The following is a 26,193-nucleotide window of genomic DNA, read 5'->3' as shown; positions in this document are numbered from 1 at the left end:
GGTCCATTCTTATTGAAGTATGGAGTACATCATTTTTTCAAACCTTTTCAATCTTTTCTCAAAAGACTAGCACTTCTCTACCCAACGCTTCCCCACACACTGTATCAAATAACCATGCAACTAAAAACCTTCATTCTTCCAAGACCAAAATCATCTCATAATTTCTTCACAAAATTCTTCTCAACTTCAAACCCAAACAATCTAATCTCTCACTACTTCTCTCTCTTAAATTCATCTCCAAACCCTAAACACCTTCGTCATCTTCACGCTCACTTACTCCGTACATCTCTCTACAACAATGTCATCCTTACTTCTAAACTCATCTTAATGTACTCAAAACTCAATCATCTCTTACCTTATTCCTACTCTGTTTTCCTTCACATGCCTAATCGTAATAACTATACTTGGAATATCATGATTGGTGAGTTTTCTCGCTCTAATTTCCCTCATAAATCGATTCAATTGTTCATTCAAATGAAGGGTTCTTCCGTTCCTCCTGATGAATTTACTCTTCCTCTTGTTCTTAGAGCTTGTGCTAGTTCTGGGTCGATCATTAATGGCATGTTTGTTCATGGGTTCTGTTTGAAATTTGGATTAGATAAACATTTATTTGTTGCTTCAGCTTTGGTGTTTGTTTATGTCACATTAGGTAGGATTTTTGAAGCTAGGAAGGTGTTTGATGAAATGTCTCAGAGGGATTATGTACTTTGGACTGCTATGTTAGCTGGCTATGCACAACATGGAGAACCCGTGTTGGCTATGGAAGTGTTTAGAGAGATGATGAATGAAAAAGATATTGAGTTAGATTGGGTTGTTATGGTTAGTTTGATTTTGGTTTGTAGTCAATTAGGATGGTTGAAAAATGGAAAAAGTATTCATGGATGGTGCATTAGAAGGTCAATGGGATCAACTTTAGGTTTAAATTTAGGGAATTCTTTGATTGATATGTATGTCAAATGCAGTTCATTACACAATGCTCATTCTGTTTTTAATCGAATGGCGATGAAAGATGTGATTTCATGGAGTTCATTGATTTTAGGGTATGGGTTGAGTGGAAATGTGGGTATTGCTTTAGGTCTCTTTGACGATATGATTTTAGAGGGGTTTAAGCCAAATGATGTTACATTTCTTGGTGTTTTATCTGCATGTGTTCATGCAGGTATGGTTGAAAAAGCGCGAAAATTTTTCGATATGATGAAAGATTTTGGTGTGGCAAAAGAATTGAAGCACTATGCTTGCTTTATTGATTGTTTAGGAAGGGCAGGATTCTTAGCCGAGGCGGAGAAGTTCATTGAGGAAATGCCGATAAAGCCTGATGGGCCTGTGTTAGGAGCATTGTTAGGAGGTTGCAGAGTTCACGGCAATATTGAAATAGCTGAAAGAATTGGAGAGAAATTGCTAAGGTTGGAACCAGAGAGAGGTGGATATTATGTGCTTTTGGCTAATATTTATGCAGATTCGGGGAGGTTTAAGGATGCTGAGAGAGTTAGGGATTCAATGAACGCAATGAATGCAAGCAAGGTGCCTGGGTGCAGCTTTATTGAATCCGATTTGTCGAAAGATGACCAAGTCTTACTTGATTTTGGAACTGCTTGAAATGAAAACTGAGAGACTATTGACAAAATGGATATCAAAATGAGGCACTGGCTCAGAGTTTGGATTGCAGTCTCTACATACTCCTTTTTCCTTGGCAATTGAAGTGCCCAAGGTACATAACTGGGTGCAGCCGCCCGTTACAAGCAGCCACTGCCCGTTCAGAGAGACGGCACAGACCCATTTATAGAAAGGTTGGGGTGTTTCCGAGGGTCGGAAAAACTGCTAGAAAGTTCGACAGTGCTCATGGCCCACCACCAGTTACCATGATCACCACTTGTTTAACCTGTGCCTGAGTCGGTCCTATTTCTACAATTACGTCGCCCACAACGCTTCATTTACTCTCATTCGCATCAGTATCTTATTTCTACATATCATGTGTAGTTGTACAATTTGTTAACTACAAGTTGTTATATTTATGTACTCTTTTGATTATTATAATACTAAGGAAGAATATTTCGGTCACTTCATTTACATACTCTTTTACAATTTAAAATTTTATAGAAATATGTTCATACAAAATTAGCAAGTATGAACACATTGGCTTGTCGGAATTGAACAATGTAACCTTCAAATTTCGAACAATTCTATTGTTACCACATCTTTTCTAATATAGAAGCAATGGTTAGATGAAGTGATTGAGGCATAGCTGAGAATAAAGTCATCCGAAAAGATTAAAATAGGAAAATCAAAAGTTGCCAATGTCTGAATTTCACAATATTCCAACACTGGTACCTTTACTAGAAGTATATTGCTTTACTTGCACAGTAAATGAGTTCGATCAGAACAACTCTCTTATATAGAGCTAGAGATAAACAGAAAGAGTTAGAGAGAGAGAGAGAGAAAATAGAAGTTAGTTAAAATTAACTACTACTTAACAAACTAATTTCTCACTTAACTAACTCAAACATACACGTGCGAATCATATGAGTGCTGATAGTGCCCATAACACTTGCTGGCACTTCTATCTTCATCCTTCAATTTAGACTATTTGCTGATATAGTCCTGTCTCTCTCACAGCCCCCCTCAAACATATGTTTTAAGGAAGGAAGAAACGTAAGTTTACTTTCAAATCAAAAATAGAGAAGAGAACTCCTTTGGTAAACACATCAGCAAGATTCTTATCAGAGGAGACAAACTTCACTTCTAGTGTCTGATGTTGGACTATATCTCTGATGAAGTGCAAATCAATTTCATCATGTTTGGTCCTTGCATGGAAAACAGGGTTAGAGCCAGATACTTAGCCCCCATGTTATCACAAAATAGAACCATAGGCATCTGGATAGAGATATAAAGCTCTTTCAGTAAGTAGGATAACCATAGTAATTCAGAAGTAGCTAGTGATAAAGCTCTATATTCAGCCTCAGCGGAGGACCTAGACACTGTATTTTGCTTCTTTAAAGACCAACAAACGAGTGTAGAGCGAAGAAAGATGCAATAACCACTTGTGGACCTTCTAGAGTCAGGACAACTCCCCCAATCTGAATATGAAAGACCAGAAAGAGCGGAGATGTCACACGAGGAAATTGTTATTCCAGCTCCTATAGTTCCCTTAAGATACCTAAGCACCTTATTTAGTAAGACAAGATGAACTGATTTAGGTTGATGCATAAACTGAGAGAGATAATTCAACCTTATTAAGTAAATCAACATGTATTTTGTCTAAGTGAGCTGGAGAGAAGAAGAAGACGAGCACTGAAGAACCTCTATACCCAAGAGGAAATGAAGATCTCCCAAATACTTCATAGCACATTCTTGACCCAGAGCAGCCACTAGGCTCTTAATCAAATTCAAACTAGAGCTCGTAAGGATGGTATCATCTGAATATAAGAGAAAAACTAGCAACTGACCATCTAAATGCCAGACAAACATTGAAGTGTTAGAGGAGCTTTTAGTAAATCCCCAATTCACCAAATAGTTGACAATTCTGGTGAACCAAATTCAAACTAGAGCTCGTAAGGATGGTATCATCTGAATATAAGAGAAAAACTAGCAACTGACCATCTAAATGCCAGACAAACATTGAAGTGTTAGAGGAGCTTTTAGTAAATCCCCAATTCACCAAATAGTTGACAATTCTGGTGAACCAAATTCAAACTAGAGCTCGTAAGGATGGTATCATCTGAATATAAGAGAAAAACTAGCAACTGACCATCTAAATGCCAGACAAACATTGAAGTGTTAGAGGAGCTTTTAGTAAATCCCCAATTCACCAAATAGTTGACAATTCTGGTGAACCGGACTCTTGGTACTTGTTTGAGCCCATATAAGGACTTGTGTAGATGACACACATAATGAGGATGTTGTGAATCTACAAATCCAGTAGGTTGCTTCATATAGACATCATCATGTAAATCGCCATGAAGGAAAGCATGTACACATCCAATTGATGTATAGGCCAGTTATCCGTAACTGCCAAAGTAGGGACAACTCTCACTGTTTGAATCTTAATCACTTGACTAAAAGTCTCTTGATAGTCAATGCACCTTCCTGTTGGTTATACCCTTGAGCTACTAGCCTAGCTTTATATCTCTCCAAGGCGCCATCAAATCTGTATTTCACCTTAAACACCCATTTACTGCCAAGGACATTCATAGAAGGTAACTTTCGCGTCAAGGTCCAAGTGTGATTTTGAATGAGGGCTTGGTATTCTGCCTTCATAGCTTGACATCAATAATCACACTTGGCGTCAACAGTTGGTAACCCAAGTGGTTCCAAGGTGTTGACATAAACTCCAGAAATCCCTGGAGGTCCCAGGTTCGAATCCCAGAGAAGGTGGAATCTTTGGTTATCAAGTGCCAAATGTAACGACATACGTAGATCCTAGTCGACTTCCAAAAAAATAAAAAATAAAAAAAAATAACACTTGGTAACCTCTTCATAGGATTTAGGCTCAATGATGGTAGGAAGTTAAACAAGAAAATATGAATCCAAAGCATGTGGAGATGTGAAAAGAGTCACATGACGAGGAATATGTTTTCATTTGGCCAGCGCTTTGGGGAAAGCTAAATAGTTTCCGGGGTGTAAAAATTTAAAGGGAATATGTAGAATTTTAGAAATTTTCCGGGGAAATAAATTTTAAGGGGAAATAAAAAAAAAACACTCCACCTCACCTCTTTGTCTTCTCCGATTAGGTCGCCGGCCGGAAAATTTTCCGGCCGGCGACCATGAAAAAAAAAAGAGATGGCATTCTTAGTAGCATCTCAGTTCAACACGAAATCATCAAGTAATTTCTCAATTTCCAGCTTTCCAAAGATCTCACAACAGTTTTACCGATTTCCTCCATCATCATCGTTCCGAAGACCAAATCATCAAGTAATTTCTCGCCGGCATAGAAGAGGAATAATGACGACGGTGGTATCTTGCTTGAAGTCAGAAGAGCAAAATGCATTTGGCAATCAGTGGGGTATTAAGGTCTTAGCTGTTCTATTGGACATGGACGGTGTTTTTTGCAACAGTGAAGAGCCCTCTAGAATGGCTGCCGTCCACTTGTTTGCTGAAATGGGCGTCCAGGTTACAACTGATGAATTTGCACCCTTCACTGGAACTGGTACATACACTTCTCTCTCTATCTATATATGTGTTTTAGGTTAAATGTTTTTAATTTGTTTTTTGATCAAATGGGTTATCAGGGGAAGCTAACTTTCTAGGAGGAGTTGCTGGTTTAAAAGGAATGAAGGGATTTAATACTGAGGCCGCAAAAAAGAGGTTTTTCGAGATATATCTAGACAAGGTAATCAAGGTTTTTCGGGACCTTCAACAGCTTCTCTCTCTCTAGATTTGTTCTAGAGAGAGAGAAGAAAAAAAAAAAAATTTTTAGAGAGAGAGAGGAGGGAGCGGATGTGATTTTTTTTTTAATGATCGCCGGCCGAAAAATTTTCCGGCCGGCAACCTTGTCGGAGAAGAGAGAGAGTGGTGGGGAGAGAGAAGATTAGGTGGAGGGAGAAAAGTGAGGTGGAGAGAGAGAGAGCTGAGGTGGAGAAACTATTTTGCTTTCCCCCTAAATAAAATTGTCAAACAAAATTGACCAATTTTTTACCAAGTCTTCACACCCCGGAAACTATTATGCTTTCCCCAAAGCGCTGTGTCACAGCCCACTCATTTTGACCCATTTTGAGCACCCAAACAGCAGCTAAAGAAGGCCCGGACAGCAGCTAAGAGGGCCGGACAGAGAGCTCAACAGCAGCCCAAACAGCACCTATACAGCAGCCCAAACAGCACCTATACACTAGGCTGCTTTGTGCATAGTTGGATAACTCATTTTGTGCACTCTTTGGCCCAGCCCAAGGAGTTTTCTAGAGATTGGCAAGGAGATATTTCCTAGAGATACTTGGAGCCCAAGTAATCTAGAGATTTCCATCACCCTTAGATGTGTTACATGTGGGTAAATCCTAGCCATCCATTGTATATAGGAACTAGTATAAATAGGGGATCACCCCTCATTTGTAAGACATCCAAGCAAGGATTCAAGAAGTGTTAGAGAGAGATTGAGTGACTTGGGAGACGTGCCCAAAAGCTTTCTTGTAATCTTTAAGTTTCATCAACAAAGATCATCTTCTCTCAAACTTGTGCATACTTTGATAGCTTCCTTTTCTTGGAGTCATAGTGCTAGATCTTGCCTAATAAGTCAAGGTTACTTAGGCATTTTAGTGAAGAAGGCTTAGACTTGTGCTAAGACAAGTGCCGCACGGTGTTAAAGCTTAGGCCGAAACTTTACTCCGTGACAGTTGGTATCAGAGCCACGCCGGAACTATGTCGAGTGAAATTGAGAATGTTCCACAGGAGGGACGTCCAAAAGCCAAGAGGGCTGCCCGGGAGAAGTCAAGAGACCGGGAAGCTTCCCTGGAGGCAAGGTTGGTTGCAGCTGAAGAAAAGCTAGACATGCTGCTGGAACGTATAGAGAAGCAAGAGGAATTTGCTAATGATGTTACTGGCATCTTAGCACGCCAGCAAGATGCTTTCGATGGAATGGAGAAGTCGGTAGAGGCGACATTGGATGTGATGAAAAGGGAGATGGCCAGCAAGCTTAGAGCATCGGAGAAGATGTTTGCCGAGTTCGAGGACTTCAAGACTCGATACTTATTGATGGAGAAAGCCGTGGCCAATAGTGGGAGTAGCTCGGCTCAAGTAGGAGCTAGGGTCAAGGTGCCAGACCCTATGAGCTTTAGTGGAGCTAGGAGTGCCAAGGAAGTTGACAACTTCCTATGGAACATGGAGAGGTACTTCAAGGCCCTCCATCTTGAAGACGAGGATGCTATGGTGGATGCAGCAGCCATGTACCTCGTGGAAGATGCAATGCTGTGGTGGCGACGCAAAACCGTGGAAGTCGAGAGAGGGCTATGTCGGATCGATACATGGGAGGACTTCAAGAGGGAGTTCAAGGCGCAGTTCTTCCCGGAGAACGTGGAGTTCCGAGCAAGAGACAAGCTCATGACCCTCAAGCATACAGGTACCATCACTGATTATGTGAAACAATTTAACACTCTTATGCTTGATATTCCAGATATGCACGAGAAGGATAGGCTGTACCACTTCCTTCATGGCCTCAAGCCATGGGCAGCAACTGAACTACGAAGAAGAGGTGTCGAAGATCTGCCCACAGCCTTGTGCACGGTGGAGAAGCTAGAAGACTACTCGTATAGCAGGCCGGAGCAATTCAAACCAAAGAGTAGTCTGAGCAAAAGTGGGGGAGAGAGGCCACCACCGAAGGAGTCAAGGAAGGATGCACCCAAGGAGACTCAGAAAGGTCCCAAAGAATGGAAGGCACGGTGGAGGAGCGGAGGAGATCGCCCAAGGAAATGCTTTATCTGCACGGGAGATCACTATGCATACGAATGCCCGAACCGGACCAAAGTCAATGCCATGTTCACAAAGGAGGCGGAACCGCATCTCGAAGAGGAAGAAGAGAATGAGCCACAGATGGGAGCACTCAGCTTGAATGCTCTAAAGGGGACAGAAGCTGCCATGCCAAAGAAGAGAAGGTCCCTCATGTACGTAAGCATAACATTAAACGGGAAGGAGGCTAAAGCCATGGTTGATTGCGGAGCCACAGACAATTTCATCAGGCCGGAAGAAGCAAAGAGGCTCGGACTTAAGTTTGAAGAGGACCAGAGTAAGATGAAGTCAGTAAATGCCCCACCTAAGGCCGTACACGGCATAGCACGGAGCGTACCCCTGAAGATTGGCACATGGGGTGGTGTAGTGGACTTCATGGTAGCCGAGATGGACGACTTCAAAATCGTGTTGGGACTAGAGTTCATGGAAGCCGCCAGAGCTGCAATCATTCCATATCTCAATGTGGTGAGCATCAACGATGAAAAAAGTCCGTGCATGGTCCAAGCTACTAGAAGTGTCTCAAAGCAAGGTACTCTTTCCGCTATTCAACTTAGTAGAGGGCTTGCAAAAGGGGAAGAGACCTTCCTAGCTACCTTGAAGGAGGAAGATGAAGGGACTGATGCCTTAGTCCCACTCGAGGTTGATATAGTCCTTGCAGAGTACAAGGACGTCATGCCCGCTGAGTTACCAAAGCAATTACCACCTAGGAGGGAGGTGGATCATGAGATTGAGCTGGAACCCGGGGCCAAACCACCTGCATTGGCACCATACAGAATGACCCCACCTGAGTTGGCAGAATTAAGGAAGCAACTCAAGGAGCTCTTAGATGCAGGGTTCATTCAGCCGTCAAAGTCACCTTATGGAGCACCAGTCCTGTTCCAGAAGAAGCATGATGGAAGCCTTCGTCTCTGCATAGACTATAGAGCTTTAAACAAGGTGACAGTAAAGAATAAATATCCCATCCCACGAGTGGAAGACTTGTTCGATCAACTAGGAGGCGCCAAGGTCTTTTCCAAACTTGACTTGAGATCGGGATACTATCAAGTCAGGATAGCCGAAGGAGATGAACCAAAGACTACATGCGTCACCAGGTACGGAGCTTATGAATTCCTTGTGATGCCTTTTGGTCTAACAAATGCTCCAGCTACGTTTTGTACTTTGATGAACAAGGTATTCCACCCATACTTAGACAAGTTCGTAGTAGTATATCTCGATGACATTGTTATATATAGCCGGACTATGGAGGAGCACATCGACCACCTACGAACTGTCTTCCAAGCCTTAAGGGAAAACTCTCTGATGGGCCTAGAAAGTTTCCTAACTAGGTCACCACCCGCAAGTATACGGGCGTCAAGTAATAGTTCCGGTAAGACCGGTTCGTTCCTCAGAGACTAAGTGAAACCTATTCTAAGACTTGGAAGTAAGACGGTTTTGAAAATGGTTTTGATTTTGGTGATAATATAATAAAGAACAAAATAATAAAACAAATAATGATACAAGAAACTCAAATGGGGGGAGATGACCTAGGGTTTTTGGGATCCACCGAATAACTCACTTTTAAACACACGAAATCAACTGGCTAACTCTCTCGTTTTATAACTCAGAACTTCGGATAATGAACTATCCTAATTCCGGGAGATGTTTTCGATAAAATTGGTTTTTAACTCATGAAATTGTAATTGTCTTATTTAAAAAATGAATTTCTAAACTACTATCTATCAATCAATAAGTATGTACCGTCAAAGGACTTAACCTAAGCACGATACATCAAACCTAAAAGCATAGATAGTGAAAAGATAATCGACTTGACAAATTAAAACAATTTAAACATTAAATCACATTCAAAGAATTAACCAAATAATTTGTGTTTCTAAAAGCTCGAATATGGTTTCATCCTCAACCCTAGATTAAGAGTCTTAGCTAATCATGATCGAAGATTAAAATCAATATGAAGTATAAGAGAAAATGGAAGGAAAACAGAACTTTTCTCACTGATTTTCCCACGGTAGCCAAACGCTCCTCTGGAGAAAATTATTTTCCAGCGTCAATGGAAAATGATTTTCCAGCAACACTTCTTGACCAAACGCGGTCTTCTTCTCCAACAAAATCTCCCTCTCTCTCTACTGTTTCTCTCTCTCTTTCTATTTCAATATGAATCAGCTAACACATGGAAATTGAAATTGAAGATTGTATTATATAAAGAATTAAATTACAATCCTCTCTCTCTATATACAAATCACTCTCACTCTCTGTTTGTGTTTCTCAATTTCTACTCTGTTAGTACTCTCTCTCACAAAAAGAACTACACAAGAAGAAGAAAAGAAGATAGATAATTCTCTGGTTTAGAAAAGAGGAATAAGAATACAATTCGGAACTCTCTCTCCCCTTCTCTCTCTAATATTTCTGTTTAATTGAGCTTCAAAGAGGATTTGATCCCCAAAGATGAGATACCTCTCTCCTCTGTTTCCCTGTTTTTTTTATAAGAGAACTGAATTCCAACCAACCCCCTAAACCTTTTCTGTTTCCAGCTATTTCTACTATCTTTCCAACCAAAAAGATCAAAGAAAATATCCATCAAATCGAATCTCTTCCCTTCTTTCCTTCTCTCTCTCTGTTCCATAACAATAAATTGAGTGGAGAAATATAATTATCAGATTTACTCTCTCTCTACTGTTTTCAATATAATCTTCTTTCCGAATCTTCTATTCTGTAACAAAATATCTCCATCAATCTTCTGATTTCTCAATCCAACCTTTCTAATGTTTTCTTTTTTCTAATTTCCAACAGTAGAGAGAGGAAAGGAAGGAAATAAAAATAAAATAATCTCATTCCACTTCTCCATTCCTCTTCTCTGTTCACAATCAGTAGAGAGAGGAAAGGAAGGAAAGGAAGGAAAGAAATCTTCATCTCTCTAGAAAATATATCCAGCCAGCCAATTTCTTTATCTCCCCTAAAGATAATCCAGAGAAGGAATGAAATCCTCTCACAATGCCTTCCATCTTTAAGTCTCTGTTTAAAAGGAACTTTTCTTCTCTTTCTATATATTAAAAGCAACCAAATAAGAGGGAAAGAGATATTCAAGGAAGGATTTAGTTGCCACTCACGTGAATGTTGTTAGGTTGATAAGTTTTGCTACATCTTAGATGCATCAACATTTGATGCGGTGAATGTCCAAACCATGGATCTGTCCGCACCTTGCCATGTGTCACGCAGATTGACGCTGGGGTGCTGATGGTTATATAAATGAGATGCACCATATATAGTTTAATGAAACCCAAAGAGCCTTCTAATATGCCCGAATTAGTACCGCCCGCTCAAATGACCGTCCATCTGTTGTGTTGAGAACCCGCCACACGTCCTATAGGTGCCAACCATTGTACCGAAACTTTCACCCTCACCGTCAGATTTCCGCCACATGTAGCTGAACTTCCTTTGCCATATTTTAGTCAAATGATTTTGACTCAATCTTTGACCTTGTCTAACTTTTTTGTACGGACTCTGATTTGACTTCCGTTTTCACCCACGGGCTCGTCTTGGACTATATTTTTCATCTGATCATCAACATTTGCCAAAATTTCCAGAATTAATAAATGACCAAAATGCCTCTCGTGTATCCATTTTTGTCGGTTTTTCGCACTGAACTCCGTAAAAGGCACCTGGGAAAGAGAAACAAACAAATTATCAGAGTAACGGCTCGAATTGGACTAACTAACCCAAGTTAAGAGATTCAAATGAGACATTTTCATGGCTCATCAAACATCCCCAAACTTAGATTTTGCTAGTCCTCGAGCAAAACAGAAAAATAAAACTAAACCCAGTTCACCACTTTCGTAGGGAACCACGATTGCACTTAGCACGTGCAACAAGCCGTTAAACCTCTAGGTTACCCTAGAGGACGAGTTTTGTCTCGTGAGGGTTTGCAGTGAATATACCCACAAAATTCAAAAATCTCAAAAATGCAGAAGGGTCTACATAAGATATGGACTAAAAATGTTTATCCGGTAAATTTTCGAAAGTTTATAGAAATGAAATTCAGGTCGACCAAACCATACAAATGCTAAAAATCCCTTCACTAGTAATCAAGACTCGAAGTGCACGTGGCCAGCCAATATGAGTATCATTTCGGTTCTGAAAAGACAAGACCTTGATTACCGTCTCAATACATTTCGCCTCGACTACTGCCTCACGGTCATACACTCAAAAATTAAAGTCACTCAAGAATGGTTCACTCTATGTGTTAGTATGAATATGATGGAAAACTCGATACATGAAAAAGACGGACTAAAATTTTGTGGACGACTGATCTCAAAGAAGGAATCAACCACTAATATGGAATGGGGAAGCTAACCAACTCTTCTCACCTGATCTACTGTCTAACAATGTTTCCTAGAGGTCGATAGACACTAATGAGGATGTGACTAGAACTCCTGAGAACTCGACGTCTTCAAATCTTCAAGAACTAATTCAAGGGATAAACACTTAAACTAAACAAACACACTTTTTTTTCTTTGATTTTTCTATTTCTTTTTTTTTTTTCTTTTTTTTTTTTTCTACTTTTTTTTTTTTCAATACGCTTCTGGTAATAAAACTCAAAATACACAACATACTTTCTTAACACTTTCCTTGGGTATAATTCTCTCCACTTTGCTTCATGCCTTATTCTCAGGGTTCTAACAAATAGATTTCTATCTTCCTCTAGTTGACACTGTTTTCAAGTTTCTCAGACTACAAGAGAAAGGTTTACTTCCTGATGACATCCCTAGTGGTTGTAAATTTTGAACTCAAGAGATCAAATGAGTTCTTCTTTCAATATTGCGAGGTTGAGTAGCTCTTCATTCTACTCAGAATTAGCTCAGAAGAGATCACTCAAAACAATAAGAAAGGCTCAGAATCTCACATAGGTTAAGTCTCCACTAATGATCGATTAAGTTCTCTCAGAAAAGTCTACTCTTCACCTATCTAACACTCACATGGCTAGTGCACAGACAACCTCAAGACTCGAAATTCGTGGAAAAACCTTTAGCAAAAGTGTAGTACAACCAACTAGACTCTATAACTATTAACAAGCAAAAATAACTAGACTCACATTTTCAATCCAAAAATTTTAAAATTTTGAACCCTTTTGAATTTTTGAAATAAGGACTTTAGCAAAAATTTCAATCCCCTATCCCCAAACTTAAACCGAACATTGTCCTCAATGTTCTGAAGACTATGCAAAAATAACAGGGTGAAGGGAAAGATATTACCTGGTTCAGCGTCCTCTGCATGGGTTGCCTCCCAGAAAGCGCTAAGTTTAACGTCTTCAGCCAGACGAAACAGATGGTTCGAAAAATAGAAAAAATTATACCTACTGGATTACAAATATGTGATTAACTGTAAACCAATAATCGATACATCTGTGGGTCCACCCAAAACACAAAGTTTTCAGTGAACGATAGTCTCACATTTTCGTAACTTGGTGATAGTGTAAGTGAGACTATCAAGAAAGAAGGGCAATCCCCAAACTTAGACGACAATAAGGTCGTTAAGTTTGGTACTGCACTAGAGAGATCAAAAACCGGATAGAAGGGGTCATTATATTGATGATAGACATCGGGAGAGAGTGTTTCAAAATCTACACATGTATCTGAAAGACAAAATGCAAAATTATCTAGAGGACTATCAATGATACCCGGACTTAAACTAGGGCTCTCTAAAACAGGTACTTCGGGTTCCTTCAATGGAGAAACCCTACTATCAGACTCAAAGTCCCTAGAAGTCGGGTCGGATAGACATTCTGTAATCTTTTTTATCACGATGTAATCGGGGTCCTCTAAAAATTCTAGATCATCGTCTAAGTCAGACGGGTCATTACTCTCATTTAGCAAATTGGTCAACCATGATTCATCATCCTCTAGCGAGTCAGACGACTTCAAATCAACAACCTCTTCATGATGGGACCACGATCTATCCATCTCTCTTTCAATTTTTTTTTTTTTTTTTTAACACGAAAACCGAGGAAGCACTACTAAGATCTTATAAAAAGTACCCACTAACAGGGGATTCGTGGGTGATTAGAAAAATTACCTCCCGTTCAAGACGGGCGACGACCTTTGTAGACGACCGGGCCACTCTTCCCTCAAGTGTTCGAACCCGAGGCTTCGTTTGATTTTCGGTTACAATTTAAAAGCCCTCCAATTTAGGGTCAAAACAAAAGAAAGTACTAAAAAGTCTAAGTCTCTCTCTCACCAAAATAAAAACAAAAAATTAAAAAAAATGTAAATTTCTTCTTTTGAGGTCCTCCTCCTTGTTGCGCCTCCTCTTTAGCTCCTTAGTGCTCTACACACCAAAAATAGAAAAGCAAGTCAAAGTATTCAAAAAGTCAAAACTTACCAAAAATAAAAACTTTCCAAGATTAGAACAAATTTAAAACATAGTCCCCGGCAGCGGCGCCAAAAACTTGATGGGCCTAGAAAGTTTCCTAACTAGGTCACCACCCGCAAGTATACGGGCGTCAAGTAATAGTTCCGGTAAGACCGGTTCGTTCCTCAGAGACTAAGTGAAACCTATTCTAAGACTTGGAAGTAAGACGGTTTTGAAAATGGTTTTGATTTTGGTGATAATATAATAAAGAACAAAATAATAAAACAAATAATGATACAAGAAACTCAAATGGGGGGAGATGACCTAGGGTTTTTGGGATCCACCGAATAACTCACTTTTAAACACACGAAATCAACTGGCTAACTCTCTCGTTTTATAACTCAGAACTTCGGATAATGAACTATCCTAATTCCGGGAGATGTTTTCGATAAAATTGGTTTTTAACTCATGAAATTGTAATTGTCTTATTTAAAAAATGAATTTCTAAACTACTATCTATCAATCAATAAGTATGTACCGTCAAAGGACTTAACCTAAGCACGATACATCAAACCTAAAAGCATAGATAGTGAAAAGATAATCGACTTGACAAATTAAAACAATTTAAACATTAAATCACATTCAAAGAATTAACCAAATAATTTGTGTTTCTAAAAGCTCGAATATGGTTTCATCCTCAACCCTAGATTAAGAGTCTTAGCTAATCATGATCGAAGATTAAAATCAATATGAAGTATAAGAGAAAATGGAAGGAAAACAGAACTTTTCTCACTGATTTTCCCACGGTAGCCAAACGCTCCTCTGGAGAAAATTATTTTCCAGCGTCAATGGAAAATGATTTTCCAGCAACACTTCTTGACCAAACGCGGTCTTCTTCTCCAACAAAATCTCCCTCTCTCTCTACTGTTTCTCTCTCTCTTTCTATTTCAATATGAATCAGCTAACACATGGAAATTGAAATTGAAGATTGTATTATATAAAGAATTAAATTACAATCCTCTCTCTCTATATACAAATCACTCTCACTCTCTGTTTGTGTTTCTCAATTTCTACTCTGTTAGTACTCTCTCTCACAAAAAGAACTACACAAGAAGAAGAAAAGAAGATAGATAATTCTCTGGTTTAGAAAAGAGGAATAAGAATACAATTCGGAACTCTCTCTCCCCTTCTCTCTCTAATATTTCTGTTTAATTGAGCTTCAAAGAGGATTTGATCCCCAAAGATGAGATACCTCTCTCCTCTGTTTCCCTGTTTTTTTTATAAGAGAACTGAATTCCAACCAACCCCCTAAACCTTTTCTGTTTCCAGCTATTTCTACTATCTTTCCAACCAAAAAGATCAAAGAAAATATCCATCAAATCGAATCTCTTCCCTTCTTTCCTTCTCTCTCTCTGTTCCATAACAATAAATTGAGTGGAGAAATATAATTATCAGATTTACTCTCTCTCTACTGTTTTCAATATAATCTTCTTTCCGAATCTTCTATTCTGTAACAAAATATCTCCATCAATCTTCTGATTTCTCAATCCAACCTTTCTAATGTTTTCTTTTTTCTAATTTCCAACAGTAGAGAGAGGAAAGGAAGGAAATAAAAATAAAATAATCTCATTCCACTTCTCCATTCCTCTTCTCTGTTCACAATCAGTAGAGAGAGGAAAGGAAGGAAAGGAAGGAAAGAAATCTTCATCTCTCTAGAAAATATATCCAGCCAGCCAATTTCTTTATCTCCCCTAAAGATAATCCAGAGAAGGAATGAAATCCTCTCACAATGCCTTCCATCTTTAAGTCTCTGTTTAAAAGGAACTTTTCTTCTCTTTCTATATATTAAAAGCAACCAAATAAGAGGGAAAGAGATATTCAAGGAAGGATTTAGTTGCCACTCACGTGAATGTTGTTAGGTTGATAAGTTTTGCTACATCTTAGATGCATCAACATTTGATGCGGTGAATGTCCAAACCATGGATCTGTCCGCACCTTGCCATGTGTCACGCAGATTGACGCTGGGGTGCTGATGGTTATATAAATGAGATGCACCATATATAGTTTAATGAAACCCAAAGAGCCTTCTAATATGCCCGAATTAGTACCGCCCGCTCAAATGACCGTCCATCTGTTGTGTTGAGAACCCGCCACACGTCCTATAGGTGCCAACCATTGTACCGAAACTTTCACCCTCACCGTCAGATTTCCGCCACATGTAGCTGAACTTCCTTTGCCATATTTTAGTCAAATGATTTTGACTCAATCTTTGACCTTGTCTAACTTTTTTGTACGGACTCTGATTTGACTTCCGTTTTCACCCACGGGCTCGTCTTGGACTATATTTTTCATCTGATCATCAACATTTGCCAAAATTTCCAGAATTAATAAATGACCAAAATGCCTCTCGTGTATCCATTTTTGTCGGTTTTTCGCACTGAACTCCGTAAAAGGCACCTGGGAAAGAGAAACAAACAAATTATCAGAGTAACGGCTCGAATTGGACTAACTAACCCAAGTTAAGAGATTCAAATGAGACATTTTCATGGCTCATCACTCTCTCTTTGTCAAAAGGGAGAAGTGCTCATTTGCTTCTAGCAAGGTGTCCTTTCTTGGACACTGGATCGGGGATGGGCAGATTTGGATGGATGGAAAGAAGGTGCAGGCCATCCAAGGTTGGGAGGAGCCAACTAAGGTAACTCAGCTTAGGTCCTTCTTGGGCCTTGTGAACTACTACAGGAGATTCATTGAAGGGTATTCAAAAAGGGCCGCCCCTTTGACGGATCTTCTAAAGAAGAACCATGCTTGGTCGTGGACGGACGAGTGCCAAGCCGCTTTTGATGATCTTAAGCATGCAATAATAAAGGAGCCTGTTCTTAAGTTACCAAACCATTTGCTGCCATACGAGGTATATACTGATGCTTCTGACTTTGCCATAGGAGGCGTTCTTATGCAGGAAGGTCATCCCATTGCCTATGAAAGCCGGAAGCTCAATGACACGGAGAGACGGTACACGGTGCAAGAGAAGGAAATGACAGCCGTAGTACATTGTCTAAGGACTTGGAGGCACTATCTACTGGGGACTTCCTTCACCGTCTATACTGATAACGTGGCAACAAGCTACTTCCAAACTCAGAAGAAGCTAAGTCCCAAGCAAGCAAGGTGGCAGGATTTCTTGGCCGAATTCGACATGAAGATGGAGTACAAGCCCGGACGCACCAACAATGTAGCTGATGCACTAAGCCGGAAAGCCGAACTTGCATCCATGGAGTTCCATGCCACAGTTAGTAAGCCGGACTCTACCATCTTGGATCGGATTAGAGAGGGTCTTCAACAAGATCCCCATGCTAAGGGACTTATACAGGCATCCTTAGAGAGAAAGACCAAGAAATTCATGATGTATAATGGTCTTCTCTTCACCCGGAGGAACCAACTTTATGTGCCAAAGGTTGGTGATCTCAGGAGAGCACTCATGAAAGAGTGCCATGATAGCAAGTGGGCTGGACACCCTGGCCAAAGGAGAACCATGGCCTTGCTCGAGCTTAAATATTATTGGCCCAGGATGAAGGACGACATAGATGCGTATGTGAGAACCTGCCTTATATGTCAACAAGATAAGGTGGAACAGAAGAAGGCGGCGGGACTGTTGGAACCACTTCCCATCGCTGAAAAACCATGGGCAAGTGTTTCTTTGGATTTCATATCTGCCTTACCAAAAGTTGATGGTTTGGGTTCCATTCTAGTGGTAGTGGACAGATTCACAAAATATGCAACTTTCATAGCTGCCCCCGTTGATTGCACAGCAGAGCAGGCAGCACGGTTGTTTGTCAAGCATGTCGTGAAGTATTGGGGTGTCCCAGCCAACATAGTAAGCGACCGAGACCCAAGGTTCACCGGGAAGTTTTGGACCGAGATCTTCAGGCTACTTGGGTCGGAGTTGAGCTTTTCTACGAGCTTCCATCCTCAAACCGATGGCCAGACGGAACGGGTCAATGCATTGTTGGAATTATACTTGAGGCATTTTGTGACCGCTAACCAAAGGAATTGGGTGGAGCTCTTAGACATCGCCCAGTTTAGCTATAACTTGCAGAGGAGTGAATCTACTGGGCATAGTCCTTTCGAGTTGGCTATAGGCCAACAGCCACTTACTCCCCATACTGTTGCAGGTGGGTATAGGGGAGCTAGCCCGGCAGCTTATCAAGTTGCCAAAGGATGGCAAGAGGAACTCGACGTTGCCAGGTCATACTTAGAGAAGGCAGCCAAGAAGATGAAGAAATGGGCCGATCAAAAGAGGCGTCCTTTGGAGTTTCAGGATGGAGACTTGGTAATGCTCAAGTTCAATCAGAATCAGTTCAAGTCCCTTAGGAAGGTACACAAGGGGCTGATCAGGAGGTATGAGGGACCATTCCCTATACTTAAGAAAGTCGGGAAGGCATCTTATAAGTTGGAGCTTCCAGCACATCTCAAAATCCATCCCGTCTTTCATGTGAGCTGCCTAAAGCCGTATCATGCAGATCCAGAAGATGCAACCAGAGGCCAAAGCAGTAGAGCACCTGTCACTATGACTACCTCATTTGACAAGGAGGTAGAAAGCATTGAGTCACATAGGCGGATTTCCAGAGCCGGGCGCATCTACAAGGAGTACTTGGTACGATGGAAGGGGCTACCAGATAGTGAAGCAAGCTGGGAGCATGAAGACACTCTGTGGCAGCACAAGGATCTTATCAGCAAGTACCACGAGGATGTCGCGACGAGGACGTCCGCGGCTTAAGTGGGGGAGAATGTCACAGCCCACTCATTTTGACCCATTTTGAGCACCCAAACAGCAGCTAAAGAAGGCCCGGACAGCAGCTAAGAGGGCCGGACAGAGAGCTCAACAGCAGCCCAAACAGCACCTATACAGCAGCCCAAACAGCACCTATACACTAGGCTGCTTTGTGCATAGTTGGATAACTCATTTTGTGCACTCTTTGGCCCAGCCCAAGGAGTTTTCTAGAGATTGGCAAGGAGATATTTCCTAGAGATACTTGGAGCCCAAGTAATCTAGAGATTTCCATCACCCTTAGATGTGTTACATGTGGGTAAATCCTAGCCATCCATTGTATATAGGAACTAGTATAAATAGGGGATCACCCCTCATTTGTAAGACATCCAAGCAAGGATTCAAGAAGTGTTAGAGAGAGATTGAGTGACTTGGGAGACGTGCCCAAAAGCTTTCTTGTAATCTTTAAGTTTCATCAACAAAGATCATCTTCTCTCAAACTTGTGCATACTTTGATAGCTTCCTTTTCTTGGAGTCATAGTGCTAGATCTTGCCTAATAAGTCAAGGTTACTTAGGCATTTTAGTGAAGAAGGCTTAGACTTGTGCTAAGACAAGTGCCGCACGGTGTTAAAGCTTAGGCCGAAACTTTACTCCGTGACAGCTGGCCTTTCATTTAGTAATGAGTAATGCTAGGCAGCCCGTCTTGGGCAACTACCACTTGAACCGTCTAGGCCACATGGCACAAGACGACAAAGTAAAAGTCCCTAGCTTTACTGCCTTGTAAAAGGTAGAAGTCTGGCTACTTTTTAAATTCATCCTAGATTAATTTGTTATTTTATTCATTCCTCCAAGTAATTAGTACCTTTTATTCATCATCAATTAATTATTATTTTATTCATTTCTGAATTCAGAGAACCAATAAGTGTGGTAAGTGGCCGTTTGATTAAATTGTCGGTTGAAACCGAACTGATCATTCGGCCGATCGACATAGTTCGTTTCGACCTAGTTCGAATCGGTTGAGTTCGATTGATCGACGTAACCGAACACAATTTAGAAAAAAATATGAAAATAATGTTATTCACTTAACTCCGTGTAGATTAAATTCCTTATTCTTAATTAGGATTTTTAAAAAAATTACTTTTTTAGTTCAACATTTTTAAACTTTATTAAATTATTATTAATTTAAAATAACAAGGCTAATAGTTCAACAAAAAAACACAAGGCTAATATTCAGATTTTGAGGAAGATATTAGTTCTGAAATTCTTTTGAAACAATGGTTCTGAGATTGTTGTTGAAGAAAATGATTGAAAGATGTTAGAGGAAGAAACTGAAGAATGTTCGAATGCAAAATTGAGTCTATTAATCGTTTATGGCGCTCATTAGGAATTTGATGAAGAGATATTTTTTATTTTTGATGTTTGATTTTTGATGCACTTGGATTATACATAGAGACACTTTCTCTAGATACTTAGATTAATCGTTTATGACGCTCATTAGGAATTAATGTGGTTGGATTTCTCTTGATTTTGGATGCACAATTTTGGTGAGAAATCAAGTGACTTCAATTTAATGAGAGATACAATTAAGGGAATTTAATTGACGCCATCTGTGGACTAGGGTGAGTAAAATAATAATTAATTTGTGAGTGAATAAAATAACAATTAATTGGAATGAATAAAAAGAAATTACTTGAGGAATGAATAAAATAATAATAATTATTTTAGAGGGTTATGAGCTAGGCACTTCCACTTTGTCGTCTTGTGCCATGTGGCCAAGACGGTTCAAGTGGAAGTTGCCCAAGACGGGCTGCCGAGCATTATTCGTAAGTAATACCACTTTTCAACCTGGTCAGCATAACATGGACATTGGTTCCGGGTTGCTGCTCCTAATAATTTTGTTCAAGCTATTCAGGCTAATCAATGGTTGCCCCCTCTGATAAACACCATCAAGATTAACGTGGACGGGGCTTATAGGCTAACAGAGGCTTCTGCCGCAGCGGTTTCTTTGAATCACAAAGGAGAGTAATAGGTGTGTTGTACCAAAAAATCCCACCTATCTCTCCATTATTCTCAGAAGTTTTAGGGTTTCAGTTGGGTATAGATTTAGCTAATGACCTAGGGTTCTGGTCTTATTTATTGGAAGGAGACTCTCAATCTATGGTGGGATTTCTATCAAAAGACAATCAAGTGATGTTGTGGCGGATATCTAACGCCATTAGTAATCTATGTGTGCGCTTGAGATCTCAACATGTGATTGTTCGATTCTGCCCCACATCAAGCAATGAGCTGGCCCACCAAATTGCAACTACGGGAGAGCTACCCAACCCCAATTGTGACGTATTGCTCTTCAGTACCAATGTTAACTTTCTTACAATCTCGTCATCCTTCACTCAATGTAACTGTGTTTATTTGTTATTTTCGGGACAACTTGTAACTTTTTATTTATGTAAGGTACTTCTAAAAAAATTATAAAACTCAAAATTTTTGGGGATTATAGGAAATTAAGCCCAAACCTCAATAATATTGTAAAAAAACGTATTCCGTAAAAGTATAATTTTATCTTCGAAATGAAATTTTCCGCCCAAATCAACGTCAAAAACATTTTTGAAAATTTCTGAACAAATCCCAGTTTGCTCTCAACAATTTTGTAAATTTCTGAACGAAATCGGTTTTGCTTAAAAGTTGTTTTGCATTTCTTCTTTTTCATTTGACAAATACATTGACTGGAAGTACCCGTTCGGCGAAAACATTTTTCATTTTTCTTGTGAAGAAAGAAATGGTTTCCGCATTTTTTGGTATGCTTTAACATAAACATTTAGACAAATGTATTTTTTAATTTGTCTTTTGCAAAAATGTTATGCATTTTATCGTTTGTATGGGTGCTGAGTTTTAGATCCAAAATCACGGGGTCAATGGGTTTAGAGTCCAAAGATAATATTAAATAGAAAATAAACCCACGAGGAGTAATTTACATGTCTAACCTATCTTTTTTTAACTATACCCAACCTATCTCAGGTTAAATAAAATTATCTAGATTAGAAAATATAAATGTCTTTTCAGTTTTGATGAAAATAATTCCTCAATAAGAAGTTTTCATCCTTACAAAAAGTTGTCTTTTCCTTTTAAATGAATGTTTCTACAGTATAATCTTTTTACTCAAAGAAAATCTATTATAACTCTCTCTTCTTTAGTTCACCAAGAGGAAATCTAGAGAAATCACAAAGAAAACTCATCAACGCTTTTTTGGTCTTCACCTAGAGAAAACCTAGAAGAACATGATGCTCAATGGATTAAATTTCTTCTACTATCATATTCTTTTTTTTTTCTCAACGATAGATTGTTGCACCGTGCATGATTTTGTTGTTCTTATTCTTAAAGTTAGGATATCAATTTTTTCTTAAAAAAATATTTCAGGTCTTGTCCCACTGTCTCTCTCTCTACAATCTTATTTTCTTCAAAAAATTCACATGAAAAGTAATTAGATATTTTACAAACATTTTCTATATTCTCATAGAATTTTCTTGATTCTAACAACATATTTACATTTTATAATTTTCCGACTTACCCAAAAAATCATTTATGCTTTATAATTTTGAATGAGCGAGTTCGTTTATGCAGTCAGCAACGCCCTCAAATTGTTGTAGCACTTCTTTGATTCTGCATGAATTGTGGAAATTTTACCAACATTTTTTAAACTGTGACAAAACATAATATATTTTGGAAACATAATAAAATTACTCTCAAAATGACTTTCTTGGTAATAGAACTATACAAATTTTCTGTAAAGTTTTACATTTCGAATCCTTTATCTTTTTTTTATTTTATCATTCCATGAATTACAAATACTTGTTTGAACACTAATATATTTCACAAATTTACTGACGAGATTGTGGTTGTACGTGGTTTTGCACGCAAATAAATTTGTAGTTAAATCTAACTATTGACATTGTTAACACGGAATGTTAGCAAAGATTTCACGGTACAAATGCAAAGGAAGAGGGTTGAATTACTTTTGTTATTGGATCAATTGAAAGATAAATGAAAACAAAATCTTAAAATTAGTTCTTGAAATGGATTATGTTGTAATATATTATGTTGTAATGAGTTTCTCTTAATTTTTAATAATGTAAGTTTTAGTACAAATATCTTGAAATACGTTAAAAATGTTGAGATTTAATGAAAAATGCTAAAATATATCACAGAAATGTTAAAAATATCACAACGATGTCAACAATTTTTTTTTTTTTATTATCTTTGTATATCCATACAATGGTTGACCGACATTGATGAATATAGGACCAATGTAAAAGAATAAGTCGATGTAAGAGGATGTAGAATTTTGTGCTAACATCTATTTCATGATCGGGTAACATAATAATAAATCAATATTGAATATCAACGAAATCATCAATGTAAAAGAATAAAAATGAATAATTTTGCGAGAAATCTAATACTTCTATTGTAGTTAAATCCAACTTATGTATGTTTAAAAATATGATGAATTCTTCAGAGTTTAGAAGATGTTGCTAGAGTTGCCAAAATATATACAAAAATCAAAGAAATGCTACAAAAAAATTTCATAAATTTTTTTAACAACGCATATTATGCTGTTAGAATCAATAAAATACTACATGAATATTGAAAATGTTAGCAACATATGTATATCAGTTTACATGCATATTTTAAATGAAAACAAGATTAAATTTTTATTTAAAGATATAATTGTGTTCAAATCAGTAAACTGTCTGAAAACAAGATTGAATTTTATAACTTTGTAGTTTTTTCCGTACTGACAAAGTAATGACGGAGAGCATCTCGGGAGACTTGAACCCCACCCTTAAACTCTTGACCGGCGTGGGTGAAAATCGGATCTCATACATTTGCCTTAGTTATTTTTCATTTAAGGTAACAACTATAAGAATTTGCATCACCGAAATCCATTCAATGATTGAATAACTGTACATAAAAATGTAAAAACATTACGTTTAATAAGAATAAATAAAATTTTAGAAAAATATTTAAAATGTTGTTCTCCTAATTTAAGTAATATTAGAGAATCAAAGAAATGCTAAAGAAACGTTAAAAATTTGGTTAACATAATGTAAGTAAGTCTGAAAATATACGATATATAATACTTTGTTGTTCTTACGTCGATTTATCACCTAAGTTGTTTTAAAATATATAATTATTTTTTAGTGTAAGTACATAACTTTGTTTTTAAAATCAATAAAATGTTAGAAAAGATTTTAAAATGTTATATCTAAGAATGTTGTTAGAATCAATAAGATGTTACATAAATAATCAAACTTTTATTCACCTACTCTAACTAATGGGAGAAAACAAATGGGTTAATTTCGTTTTGGCCCTCGATTTGTGATCAACTCGCGTTTGGCCCCATTAAGTGTTTGGCAATTCGTTTTGGCCCCAAAAATTTCCTAATTGGCCCTAAATTTTTTCCAACCTCCCAATTCTACCCCCATGGCATTTCTGTAATTTATTTTTTTCTTTTTCTTTGTCCACCTCAACTAACAATTACCACATCACCTTTGTCGACCTCACCCTTTTTCTCCGGCGAAAGGTTGCCGGTCGGAATAAAAAATTCCGGCCGGCCACCTTTAACAAAAAAATAAAAAATAAAATATTTCTCCCTTTCTCTCTCTTGCTCTTCTTCTTCTTTCTCTTTCTTCTCTTGTTCTTCTTTCCCCCTTTTCCTCTTTACTCTCTCTCCCCTCTTTATCAAGTCCGGCGAAGGGGATCCTCCCCTTCTCCGGATGATGGGCCTAGAAAGTTTCCTAACTAGGTCACCACCCGCAAGTATACGGGCGTCAAGTAATAGTTCCGGTAAGACCGGTTCGTTCCTCAGAGACTAAGTGAAACCTATTCTAAGACTTGGAAGTAAGACGGTTTTGAAAATGGTTTTGATTTTGGTGATAATATAATAAAGAACAAAATAATAAAACAAATAATGATACAAGAAACTCAAATGGGGGGAGATGACCTAGGGTTTTTGGGATCCACCGAATAACTCACTTTTAAACACACGAAATCAACTGGCTAACTCTCTCGTTTTATAACTCAGAACTTCGGATAATGAACTATCCTAATTCCGGGAGATGTTTTCGATAAAATTGGTTTTTAACTCATGAAATTGTAATTGTCTTATTTAAAAAATGAATTTCTAAACTACTATCTATCAATCAATAAGTATGTACCGTCAAAGGACTTAACCTAAGCACGATACATCAAACCTAAAAGCATAGATAGTGAAAAGATAATCGACTTGACAAATTAAAACAATTTAAACATTAAATCACATTCAAAGAATTAACCAAATAATTTGTGTTTCTAAAAGCTCGAATATGGTTTCATCCTCAACCCTAGATTAAGAGTCTTAGCTAATCATGATCGAAGATTAAAATCAATATGAAGTATAAGAGAAAATGGAAGGAAAACAGAACTTTTCTCACTGATTTTCCCACGGTAGCCAAACGCTCCTCTGGAGAAAATTATTTTCCAGCGTCAATGGAAAATGATTTTCCAGCAACACTTCTTGACCAAACGCGGTCTTCTTCTCCAACAAAATCTCCCTCTCTCTCTACTGTTTCTCTCTCTCTTTCTATTTCAATATGAATCAGCTAACACATGGAAATTGAAATTGAAGATTGTATTATATAAAGAATTAAATTACAATCCTCTCTCTCTATATACAAATCACTCTCACTCTCTGTTTGTGTTTCTCAATTTCTACTCTGTTAGTACTCTCTCTCACAAAAAGAACTACACAAGAAGAAGAAAAGAAGATAGATAATTCTCTGGTTTAGAAAAGAGGAATAAGAATACAATTCGGAACTCTCTCTCCCCTTCTCTCTCTAATATTTCTGTTTAATTGAGCTTCAAAGAGGATTTGATCCCCAAAGATGAGATACCTCTCTCCTCTGTTTCCCTGTTTTTTTTATAAGAGAACTGAATTCCAACCAACCCCCTAAACCTTTTCTGTTTCCAGCTATTTCTACTATCTTTCCAACCAAAAAGATCAAAGAAAATATCCATCAAATCGAATCTCTTCCCTTCTTTCCTTCTCTCTCTCTGTTCCATAACAATAAATTGAGTGGAGAAATATAATTATCAGATTTACTCTCTCTCTACTGTTTTCAATATAATCTTCTTTCCGAATCTTCTATTCTGTAACAAAATATCTCCATCAATCTTCTGATTTCTCAATCCAACCTTTCTAATGTTTTCTTTTTTCTAATTTCCAACAGTAGAGAGAGGAAAGGAAGGAAATAAAAATAAAATAATCTCATTCCACTTCTCCATTCCTCTTCTCTGTTCACAATCAGTAGAGAGAGGAAAGGAAGGAAAGGAAGGAAAGAAATCTTCATCTCTCTAGAAAATATATCCAGCCAGCCAATTTCTTTATCTCCCCTAAAGATAATCCAGAGAAGGAATGAAATCCTCTCACAATGCCTTCCATCTTTAAGTCTCTGTTTAAAAGGAACTTTTCTTCTCTTTCTATATATTAAAAGCAACCAAATAAGAGGGAAAGAGATATTCAAGGAAGGATTTAGTTGCCACTCACGTGAATGTTGTTAGGTTGATAAGTTTTGCTACATCTTAGATGCATCAACATTTGATGCGGTGAATGTCCAAACCATGGATC

At 38.3% G+C, this 26,193-nt stretch overlaps 1 protein-coding gene across 1 annotated transcript; it reads left to right on the top strand.

Moving 5' to 3' along the window:
* LOC147545774 (Pentatricopeptide repeat (PPR) superfamily protein) lies at nucleotides 1–2,067 on the top strand. The gene has a single exon (XM_086638594.1). It carries the CDS (start codon nucleotides 115–117, stop codon nucleotides 1,594–1,596), a length of 1,482 nt encoding a protein of 493 aa, XP_086494720.1. The 5' UTR covers nucleotides 1–114; the 3' UTR covers nucleotides 1,597–2,067.
* Nucleotides 2,068–26,193: the final 24,126 nt, after the last annotated feature.

The sequence above is a fragment of the Eschscholzia californica genome, unplaced genomic scaffold, assembly GCF_041429995.1.
Source record: "Eschscholzia californica isolate CP2 unplaced genomic scaffold, dmEscCali1.0.p SCAF_4, whole genome shotgun sequence".
Lineage (NCBI taxonomy): Eukaryota > Viridiplantae > Streptophyta > Magnoliopsida > Ranunculales > Papaveraceae > Eschscholzia > Eschscholzia californica.
This window is presented reverse-complemented; position numbering and strand designations above follow the sequence as displayed.